At 41.2% G+C, this 11,621-nt stretch overlaps 1 protein-coding gene across 1 annotated transcript; it reads left to right on the plus strand.

Moving 5' to 3' along the window:
- The first annotated feature begins 382 nt into the window (after positions 1-382).
- Positions 383-11,535, plus strand: hltf (helicase-like transcription factor). Its single transcript, XM_070919932.1, has 25 exons — positions 383-439; positions 1,011-1,213; positions 1,355-1,521; positions 1,661-1,803; positions 1,976-2,061; positions 2,316-2,387; positions 2,830-3,021; positions 3,289-3,363; positions 3,462-3,522; positions 3,615-3,675; positions 3,970-4,037; positions 4,166-4,213; positions 4,399-4,503; positions 4,625-4,716; positions 5,026-5,169; positions 6,112-6,244; positions 6,664-6,799; positions 7,404-7,583; positions 7,787-7,902; positions 8,420-8,601; positions 8,727-8,849; positions 9,351-9,463; positions 9,652-9,832; positions 10,347-10,427; positions 10,762-11,535. Exons 2-25 carry the CDS (start codon positions 1,016-1,018, stop codon positions 10,903-10,905), a joined length of 2,901 nt encoding a protein of 966 aa, XP_070776033.1. The 5' UTR covers positions 383-439; positions 1,011-1,015; the 3' UTR covers positions 10,906-11,535.
- The last annotated feature ends 86 nt before the right edge of the window (positions 11,536-11,621 follow it).

The raw sequence follows: 11,621 nt of genomic DNA on the forward strand, positions 1-11,621 counted from the left end.
TCCAAGTCATGGAGACATGATAGAAGTGTCTTTTGACTTAAACTCTTTTTAACCAGTTTCAGCGTCTCTAGAGTTAGTTGCTCTGGATTTACAAACTGTGAAATGACAACAGTGACTATATTTTTAATAAATATGAATAAGGTATAAACAAATGTGTAGACAACAAACAATTTGTAGTTGTAATATATATATATATATATTATATATATATATAATAATTGGTGCATATTAGGGTGTAAATTCCCCCGGGGACCAATAAAGTATTTCTGATTCTGATTCGGATTCTAAAATCTCACAAAATAAAAATGTATTTTGAAGGTTAGTACCGGAAGTTGCACACTAACTGAAGCTGACTTGACACAAACATCAGCAACAGCAACGAAACGCCAAACAAGAATCCTTTCTGAAAAGTCGACAAGCGCTGAGGGGAAGAAAAACAGTACGGAAATGTTAATTACAGATAAATCACACACTGTCTGTCTGTGATTACTTACATATACACATTACTAGACAAGATCGCGTACGACCAGCTAACAACCTAAGCAGCAATTCACGCTAAACTACAGTTAGGATTAACGTTAAACATGTAAATTAGCTTACAAGCAGCGTCAACGGTAATGTTACTTTACTAATGTTAACTGTCTAACATTAGGATACGTTATCTTAACGGTTATGTAATGAAGCGACGAGTGTACAGTAGCTGAGATTCATTAAATGGCTCAGGCAGACTTGTCACTTGGTTAGCTGGCTTTGCTATTCAGCAATATTTAGTTAACTAGTCCCAGTGTAAGGTATACGTATATGCTAGTTTCCTGCATATTAACCCATGTGTCTTCTGCTAGTTAAGTTGGTACCTGGTTCAACTCTCCCTGTAGTTACAACCTGCAGCTCCACCTCTGAGCACCCAAAGGACAGGCTTTATGTGGGTCATGGTGTCAGTTGAAGCTGCTCTCTATTAGTTCTATTAGTTATTCTAGTTCTTCCTGTCTTTGTGTGTGTGTGTGCTCCAGGTGTCATGTTTTCCCGGCGGTGGAGGTTCGGTTGGGACAGGTACAGTGAGGTGGACCTCTTCACAGACCGCCATGAGACCAGCACAGAGACCCTCTCACAGGCCATCAGAGCTGCAGCATCCGAGGAGCCGGACGCAGACGGCAGCGTGCTGTTTGGCCATCTGCAGGGCACTGTGGTCGGCCTCAGATACTACACAGGGGTGGTGAGGATCAATCAGGGTTACACTTATTCCTCTAGTGCACTGATTCACGAAGGGGACAAAACAGAACTGCCACGAATTGCCACATAATGCAGATATAGGTTGAGAACCCTTGAAGTCATCTGTGTTTTACTCTCTGGACAGGTGAATAAAGGGGAAATGGTCGGTTTAGTGCGACAGCCCCAGAATCCATACGACCAAAATGCAGTGATGGTCGCCAACGTTTATGGCAACCAAGTGGGTCACATAAAGCGAGAGCTGGCAGCAGCTATGGCCTACGTCATGGACAACAATTTGGCTAAAGTAGAGGGGTGAGTAGATTGTCATAGGCCCGTTAGTGTCATTCCCTGCTGACATGTTGTTGAACTATGAGCTCAGGTCCACCGTGATAACAGTGGGATAAAAACAGTGTGTGATTTTGTGTATATCGTTGTTTTGTTGATGTGTCAGGGTGGTACACTCGGGCACGAAGAACTCGTTCAACATGCCAGTGATGCTGTCCTTCTGGGGGAAAGAAGAGAGCAAAAATGCTGCGATTGAATGCATGGCACGTCGCGGATATAAGCTGAACACAGGTGGAAGCAGTACAACAGGTACAAACGCAAACACCCTCAACCGTCCAATCTCACTTGCCTCCTGATGGAAAACCTCTCAAGTTTATTCATGTAGCCCGACATTGTTGCATTAAAAATATCAGTTTTCAGTCATTGTCAGTAACTTCACTCTTTGTTTAGTGTGTGTGCATGCTTGTGTTTTTAATTTCAGGTGCAAATCAGAAATCATCTAACAGTCAAGGTGCTTGGTCATTGCAGTCTAAAAAAGGTTTGACCATCCCACTAACCGCAGAGGAGGTAATCTACTTAACTTTAGTTTATGTATTGTATAACGGTATAGCATGATGTTTAACCAACATTCAGTTTTATATTTGGCATTAATTGAAGCAAAAATGTAAACATTTCCTATACTATTCCTTATTTGATCACAGTGTGTGGTCAAAGCTAAATGCTAAAATGCTTTTTAGTGCTTAGAGAATTCATTGTTGATGTAATGAAACAGACTTAAATAATGCTTTAGTCAACAGTTGTACACATCTTGTTTTTTTCAGCTGAAGAATGCGTTTGACAACCTGTTTGAGGACGTGAAGGAGAGTAAAGATGGAGAGAAAGAAGCAGCCGAGGTGTGTATTTGATCCATCCGTTTGTCTGTCTAATGATTGCATGTTTTTTCTTATTGTTTGAATACTATTTTTTAACTATTGTTTAAATAGAAGACAGTGCCCAAAAGTCAATTTTATATAATTATAATTAGAGCCCTTCAGCTTGGACTCTTTGCTACTGGTCATTTGTGATGCTTCTGATTTAGAAATTGAAGCTTATTCTAATATTGAACACACTGTAGGGCACAGCGGATACAAGCATCAGCAAAACGTGCATGTCTTTGACCTAAAATTATTACTTCTTCCTTTCTACCTTCTCTTTCTTGCTGCAGTTTTCTGGAGAAACTGCCTCTCACCTCTGAGATGTCACCTTCTTGCACCCTGAAAAATAGTTGTTGCCTTGTATGTCTATCAATGTCTTAGTGCAGTGTTAATGTGAACATGCATCTCTCTTTCTCTGCAGTGTGTGGGTACTCCTCTCCTGCCTCACCAGAAGCAGGCGTTGTCCTGGATGTGTGCTCGAGAAAACAAATCTGTGCTGCCGCCATTTTGGGAGAAGAGAGGCGATCTGTACTATAACAGCCTCACGTGTTTCTCTGCCAAAGAAATACCAGAAAGAGTTCGTGGGGGAATACTGGCAGATGACATGGGACTGGTGAGTAACACACACACATTGGGATGTGTCATGGGATGTAGTATTACAGTTAAAAGGAGTGAATTGCAAGTTAATTTATACATTAACTCATGATGTGATGTTTGGTTAGTTGCTGGCCAAATTCAGGCAGGTTAATGTGATGTTTTCTCCAGTTAAACAAAGGAAAGATAAAATGGCTCCCATCAGAGCTACTTTCTTCCACATTTACTACAATGACAGGCTAAGCAGATATGAATTAACACTAAAACTCCTGTTTGTGTTTTCCAGGGAAAAACTCTGACAACCATTGCTCTGATACTCACCAATTTCCACAAAGGAAAGCCTCTGCCTGTGGAAAAATGTGTAAGTGTAGCTGAGTGTAAATGTGTTCTTTTCAATCAATATGCAGTCTGAATGACTTGTGTTCAACCTTTTTTAAATGTTTGTTTACATGTGTGCAGGAGGTGCAGTCTTCACCTTTCAAAGCCAAAACTAAACCACAGATGGCCTTCAAACTGGAAGGTAATCTTTCAACAGCTTTCAATAAATTAGCTGCTGCAGATCTGCCTCATGTTCAATCTTCCTTTATCTCTCTGTGGCGACTTTTGTTTCAGGAAGCAGCAGTGCAGGAGATGGAGTGACTGATGCAGCAGCTGGTTCTCTAGGCTCAGACCTGTAAGTGGGATTAAATGAATTTGGCATGCTCAGATTATATTGTCACTGCGTAATTTAATCATGTGTAAAAGTAAAAATGCAAATTACAGCATCTGGACATATCTCCATACATTTTTCTGTCAGTCTATACACGTGCACACCTGTTCTGTAAAATGTAATAGTGTTTGGTGCCATCAGTGGTGTTATTCATTTAGCTGGTTTTGCTTTCTGTATTTTATTCCAATGACTTACACACTTCACATGAATCACTCAAGTTTCTTCTTACATAACCTGATATGCTCCTGTGTGGGTCAGTCCTCAGGTGGAGGTGATCTCTGTTGATTCGCCAGATGTAGTGGAGATAGTGGACACGTCAGATAAAAGTAAGAATTGATTGTCATCTCCGCACATATCACCTTTTAACTTTTAAATTTCTGTTCACGCTGTTTACACGTCTTTGTCTTCTTCCATGGATTTTATATCTTACATACATTTTTACCTGACTTCACAGGTACGAGCAAAGGAAAGATGAAAGCCGCCAAGCGAAAGCCCAGTAAAGGTACAAACCCAGTAAACTTTGTATTTGTCAAAATATGTGCATGTTGAAGGCACTACGTAACATAGCTTGACAGGGAACCTTCTTGAAAAGACCAGTGAATTCTCAATGCTGCTGTTTGGGTCGTATAACTTTATTATCACCGTTTCCAATGAACTAAAGCATGAATCTGTATGCTTACTGTGCAGAGGCCCCAGTGTTGCTGGAGGATCTGGACTTTGCTGCAGCACTGGGTGGCTCAGCATCAGGCTCAAAGAAGAAGAAAACTGCCAAGAAGGCCACTCCCAAACTGAGTGAGTTCCAACAGTATTATTTTACCTGGCGTTTTCTGTTTCACATACTCTATTAAATTAGTGAAAAAAATGTTGTATGTAGTGACGTTGGAGATGTTTGTGTACCTTTTTGTATGTGCAGGTGTGGAATCCTGCATCCCTGAAAGTGCAGATGACTTATCAGCTAGAGCGACTCTCATCATTTCTCCGCTCTCGGTGCTCAGCAACTGGCTGGTAGGAATACAGCAACAAAACACACACAAAAGGACTCTTTCTGCCACTGAACTGTATTTACGTACTGTCCTGCTAATTAGCTCGGTGACAAGTATAGGTGGGTAAAATGAAAGGGAAGCTTGTTTGCTGCTCCTGGTAAAAAACAAAACTGTATACCGTTACAGAGCAGGGCCACATTGAACAGCAAGTGAAAGATTAACATGTGACCAGCCAAAAGTGCCACATTCAATGCTACTTTTCAATCCCTGAGGTCCGCATGTGTCATGTTTCCTTCCTCTATCCTGTGTGTGTGTGTGTGTGTGTGTGCAGGACCAGTTTGAGCAGCATGTGCGTGCTAACGTGAAGCTAAACGTGTATCTGTATTATGGCTCAGAGCGCAACAGGAGCAAGAAGTTTCTGTCCTCGCAGGACGTGGTGATCACCACCTACAACGTCCTCTCTGCCGACTTTGGGGTGAGTGTAGACAGGTCACATGTATGTCTGTAAGGTGAACCAAGGTGTTCACACAGAAAAGAAAACATGGGAGACACTGCGGTGGTGTGGACTGTGCATTCATTTACTTTGATAAGCAATATCTTCAAATGAAAGTCTGTCCTGAACCTGGACTGTATGTTTCAGTCATGTCAATATTCAGTTGAGAGATGTGCACTTAGATAGAGATAATTAGCTTCTCTTTTAAAGGGAAACGTTAGGGATTTTTTTTACCTGCATTGTATCATTACAGTGTGGGAAGTATATGGAAATGAACAATGTTTAACTTCCCTCCATGTTGCCCACACCCAGGGACCCAGGGTTCGAACTACAGATTGTGCCTCTGCATTTTTTGTATGCCCGCCTCCACGGACAGTCGGATCAAAACATCCTGTCCAAAATCAACTGGTTAGAACAGATGCTGGAATCAGAACCACAGGCAGAAAATGATTTTAATAGTGTAATGCTGGAATCTGACATTCAGGTGCCACAATATAGTGCTGAGGAATTACGGTGTATGGAGGAGGAAGAGGCCGCCACAGCCAAGAGTCAAGCACCGCCAGCTGGTGAGGGAAGAGCTGCCCCGTGCCAGGGACAACTGGTGGTACCACTGCGGTAAATGTGCACCAATGGAAACAGAAGTGGAGTTACTTAGTAACTCTGACTGGCTGTTTGTAGGAGTTAGGGAAGTTTACACTTCAGCGGCCTGCGAGTGGCCTTGGAAGGCAACAGGCCCAGTGAATTCTGGTTGTTGTAGGTTTTCTACCTTTTGAGCAAAAGGGAATACCACAGCCCTTTTTTCTCATGTTGCACCATTTTCAAAAATACATACTGCTTAGACAGCCCAGTTTTTTGAAAAGACCATCTTTCCAGAGGTGAAATACCCCTTTAATAACAAATATAATGTGTTTGTTTCCCTTTCAGAATAAGAGTCCCCTCCATGGGATCAATTGGCTGAGGGTTGTGCTGGACGAAGGACACATCATAAGAAACCCCAATGCACAGATGAGTAAGGCTGTGCTCGACCTTAAAGCTCAGAGGCGCTGGATCTTGTCAGGTACACCTGCAACTTAACACACACACACACAGTCCAACATATAAATACACAAACATACTTGTGCTGGTTGATAATTTATTGTTGTTCGTCATCTCCCATGTAATCGTTTTTTTTAAATGAAAAAGATTTTATGTACTTTTTTATTTTTAATTTCATTTTTGTACTAAAACTCAAAAAAGTTTTGACTTAATGGGTTGAACATGAGTTTAAACTTTTTACCATGTGATTTTGAATACTTATCGTAATATAAGTATCAAGATGAAGAGATTATGTCACAATAGTACTTTTATCCATAGTGTCCACCACAAATACTCCTTTTGACTGACTATTTGAGGGACATTAACAAGTACACACAGATAATGTCTCAGTATTAAGACTGTCATCAAACGTTTGTGTGTTCATTCTTCCCTTCCCTTCAGGTACTCCTATCCAGAACAGCGTGAAGGACCTGTGGATGCTGCTGGCCTTCCTGCGTCTGAAGCCCTTCGATGTGAGAGAGTGGTGGAACAGGGTGATCCAGAGACCTGCTACTCAAGGAGACAGGGCCGGCCTGCAGTGAGTGCTCACAGATACATTAAATTACGCTGCTGCAATGTAGCTATAATACTCCAGGGGGTGCTATTTACTGTTAGTGAGTAGTGGTACAGTCTGAGATAACAGTGATACAGTCAGTCTGAGTGAAATTATAGCTGAGTGTGTAATATGTTGTAGAGATTGTAAAGCCCTTTCAGCCTAATTTGGTTTTGGCTGATGTAAATAAATTTGACATGACTTATTCTCAGAAGAAGTTAATCACAGCTGTTGGAGATGATGACGGACTTACTTCTTATTGGTTGCTGCTCTTGCTAGTTAATTAACAAACAGAATTGGTTTTATAGTCCAAATTCTTCTAGTTTAAATTTTATGTATATATAAATAATGTATCAGGCATCTAAGTTGTGACATTCTTACAAATAACATTGAAAAGTTCTCCTGTAATTGATTATATCAGAGCAGTTGCTAACTATATGTGTTAACAAACTATGCTGAGTGTAAAACCCTGAGTAAGTGTTGGATGAAAGTTTGTAATTTTGGCTGATATTTTAGCATTTGTCATATTGTATTAATGATAATCAGACGTCATACCTGAATAAACTCAGCCAATTGATTCTGTGCCCAGCAACCTTCAGACCCTGGTGAAGTGCATCACCCTGCGGCGGACAAAGAGCAGTGAGGTGAATGGGCGCCCCCTGGTGTCTCTGCCTGAGAAGACAGTATGTGTGGAGCAGGTGGAGCTGAGCCAGCCAGAGAGAGAGGAGTACGAGCTGGCACGCAATGAGGGAAGAAACACCATCAGCAGGTGTGTTTGTGTGTGTGTGTGTGTGTTTGTGTGTGTGTATGTGGATGCATGTTTGACTAGATCAATCACGTCATAAAACTGATCAGCAACAGATAAAGAGTTAGTTAGCGTATGAGGCCATTTTAACAGAACATACAGCTGTTGAGCTGTTGCATATCGCTGTGTTTAAGTTGTCTTAATTGTGTGTGTGTGTGTGTGTGTAGATACGTAGCTGAAGGGACAGTCTTGAGGAATTATGCTGATGTGTTGGCCATCCTGATGAGGCTTCGACAGCTCTGCTGCCACCCTGACCTGCTGGCAAAAACCTCCTCAGACCTGGGTAAAACCTGCAGTGTGATATGAGACTAATGTGACTGAATAGAGTATAGCTTTTGTACGCTGGGATCACTTGATATGCAAACAGGCTTTCTGGAGATTTCTAATGATTTTTGTATTTGGTTGATATATTAGACTTTTTATTATTGGAAAATAAATTCTGATACCTAGGTTCACTTCTGGGCCGTTTGCAGAATCATTTTCTATACAGGTTTTGTGTTTAAAGATTGCTCCTGTTAAAATATTTTCTGGCTGATTAGACCTCCTTCAAATTGCTGAGATCAGATATTGTGAAGCACGTGACCTGCTGCCATTGAAGTGTAAATTGTCCTGCCGTAAGTTATCATGAGACCGAGAGAAACAATTTACTGAGAGCGTTTTCTCTTCATGCCCAGACAGTCCTGAGAAGACATGACGTCTATGTCCTCAATTGTAGCTACGGCCTCAATACATGTTTGAAGAAGATTTCTTTCGTCTGTCATTATTTTCACATGTAAATGTGTCAAATGTCTTGTCTGTAGGTGCTGCAGCGACGCCTGCAGAACTGCGAGAGCGTCTGATAGAGAAGCTGCGGTTGGTGTTGGCCAGCGGCTCAGACGAGGAGTGCTCTGTGTGTCTGGACTCGGTCCGTCTGCCCGTCATTACACACTGTGCCCACGTTTACTGCCGGCCCTGCATCGCCCAGGTTCTCAGCACCAAGCAGGTACATGTGCTGCCCTCAGCAGACAGCAGGGATTTGTAATTTAATTCTCATTTGACAGTTAACTTAAAAGGCTAATCATTAAGTGATCTTTTCTCTATGCTCTATTCGTCTGTGTCTGTGCATAGGAAGCGGCGCGCTGTCCTCTCTGTCGAAGTGAGATCAAGTCCAGTGAACTGGTGGAGTTTCCACAGGAGGAAATTGAGGAAGAGAACAGTACAAACTCTGAGAAGTGGAGGAAAAGCTCTAAGGTACACTGCACACTCTGAGGCTGCAGAATCAACTGTGGATAAAAATAGTAAAAACACACTATTTTTTTAAACCTTAAAAGGAAATGTGCTAGACTTGGACTTCTGCAAGATGTCTGGTGCTGTGCAAAATCACTTTAAGTTGGCTACAAATCATTTTAGTCTTCTCCTACATTCATTCCTTTCAACTTTCTTTTTTTAAGGTCTCAGTGGAGAATGAAATGCTCAAATACAAAATTGCCTTGATTTATTCATTCATTACATACCTGGCAGGGCTTCAAAAGGCCTCAAGTGTGAGGTGTATTGGAATGACTGGAGTTTCAACTTATTACCCATTGTTTTAGTGGCTTTTCTGATCCTGGTGCTTTTTGTGACTCTTTCCTCAGTTCTTGACTCAGAAGTCACTCAAAAAGTATGCTTCAGCAGCGTGACAGTGATGGAATCGTATGCCACCATGTGAGAGCTGTGTTGTTCCTCCTTTGAAGTCTGTTTTTGTCTCTGCAGGTGCAGGCACTGATGGGAAACCTGCTCAGGCTGCGATGTGAAGACAGCAGCATTAAGTGTTTGGTTGTCTCTCAGTTTACACGCTTCCTCACCATACTGGAGAGTCCACTCAGGTAATACACACATTCACAGTAGAGGTTCAGGATTTTCAGAAGTCTGTTTTAGAGGTCTAGAGATCTGTTAGCAGTGCACCAGCAGCTCTTGAGTAGATAATTTCTAGATTCAATTAATTTGAATTAATTAATTTATGTTATTTTATGACTTGTCTCTTGGCATTATTGTCCTCCCTCCTCTTCACCAGAGAGCATGGTTTCAGTTTTGTGCGTTTGGACGGCACCATGAGCCAAAAGAAGAGGACTCAGGTCATCCAGGAGTTTCAGAGCTCTGCAGCTGACAGCCCTGCCATCATGCTTCTGTCACTCAAAGCTGGAGGGGTGGGGCTTAACTTGACAGCCGCCTCTCGTGTTTTCCTCATGGACCCTGTAAGTACCGATTCTGGCACATTCACACGTACCACCACGGTTGATTTTGTGTATCAGGTTGTACACGCTGAAGGGATTTTGCATGAGGCCACATACAAAAGTTTGTGAGCTGATTTACTGTATGGCAACATACAGTACGTTGTCACTGCAAGTTTACTGGCACTTGAAAATGTAAAACTTGATTCGTGGTAAACTGGTTGGTTTTTATGATTGTTTATATGGCATTTTTGCCACATTGGGATAGTGTGACAGTGACAAAGTTGTATTGAATATATTCAGATTTTGTTATGGATTAAGATTTTCTGCAGGGTTTTACAGTGGAGGTGGGCCACCTCGCCTCAAACAGAGACCACCTCCGCCACAAGTGAAGCAGGGAAGAAGATTAAATGCCATATATGACTGTTGTGTGACCTTCGTTTCGGCCATCATGTACGAACTAAATTGATCACAAGAAACCATGCAGATGAGATCAAAAATATTAAATGATAAAATGTTTGTAAACTGTGTGTTTTAGGCATGGAACCCTGCTACTGAGGAGCAGTGTATCGACCGCTGCCACCGTCTGGGACAGAAGAGGAAAGTCGCCGTCACAAAGGTCAGAAAACTAGGACTGCATTTCTTATTTGTGGCAAGGCATCACATTTCATCACCTACTGCGTCAATTTTACACTGTGAAGACTAGAAATCTGAATGTGCTTTATGTTGTCACCAAGACAAATCCCTGTTCAGGTACCTGGTGATGAAAGTGATTTCTTCAGATTTAAAATTAGTTATTATGTGTATATATTATATTATATTCTTAGGTTAAATGCTATGTGGATAGTCCACAAGTTCATACTAGAGAGCGAGAAAGATCACTAACTGGAACATTTTGCTTGTATCTATGTTTTAATTGTGTGTGTGTGTGTGTGTGTGTGTGTGTGTTGCAGTTCATTGTGAAAGATTCAGTGGAGGAGAGCATGATGAAGATCCAGAGGCAGAAGCAGGACCTGGTGGAGAAGGCTTTTGGCTCCACAAACACTGATAGGAAAACATCTCGCATTGATGACATCAAAGCTCTGATGGAGCTGTAGATGTCTGATCGTGACCTTTGAACTGACAGTTAACTGTTCTTCTTTGGGGTCTCACAGTTCACATCTGAAGGGTTGCAGAGACTTTTTGCACACATTGTCGATGTTCAAATTTCTTAAAGTTTATATTTTTATTTTATAGTTGATCATTAATGTTCTATGTTAATTAATGATCCGTTTAATTTCTACTTCTACTGAATGATTAAGGTTTTGATACTGATACAAGCTTTCGTTTTTGTTCAGTTGTGATGCACTAGCTTGTCTTGATTTGCGGTAAACTAATAATAAGGAAAGTAATATACCTTATGCTTAACTCCTGAGTTGTCAATAAGCAAAATTTAACAGCCGTGAAGATTAAGATGTTCTGTATGTTGAATTTTTGTTCGCCATCTCTGGATCGAAGAAATGCAGACTACTGATATTGGACATAGAGCAGCTTGCTGAACTTCTGCGTTTTTCTGTCAAAAACGTGAAATTAAAGGGAAAATGATCAGATTACTACATGATTACAGCTGATACAATTAATCAGTTAGTCAGTTTTGATAATCATTTAAGTTTTCTCATTGCGTCTCATATTTGCTGCTTTTCTGTAATGTCACTGGTCAGACAAAACAAGACATTTAAGTACGTCAACTCGGGCTCTCAGAACTTTTTCACTATTTTGTGACATTTCATAGACTAAACATTAATTGCTGCCCTATATTCAATCAATATTGCAT

This window comes from Enoplosus armatus, chromosome 15 (genome assembly GCF_043641665.1).
Source record: "Enoplosus armatus isolate fEnoArm2 chromosome 15, fEnoArm2.hap1, whole genome shotgun sequence".
In the NCBI taxonomy this organism is placed as follows: Eukaryota; Metazoa; Chordata; class Actinopteri; order Centrarchiformes; family Enoplosidae; genus Enoplosus; species Enoplosus armatus.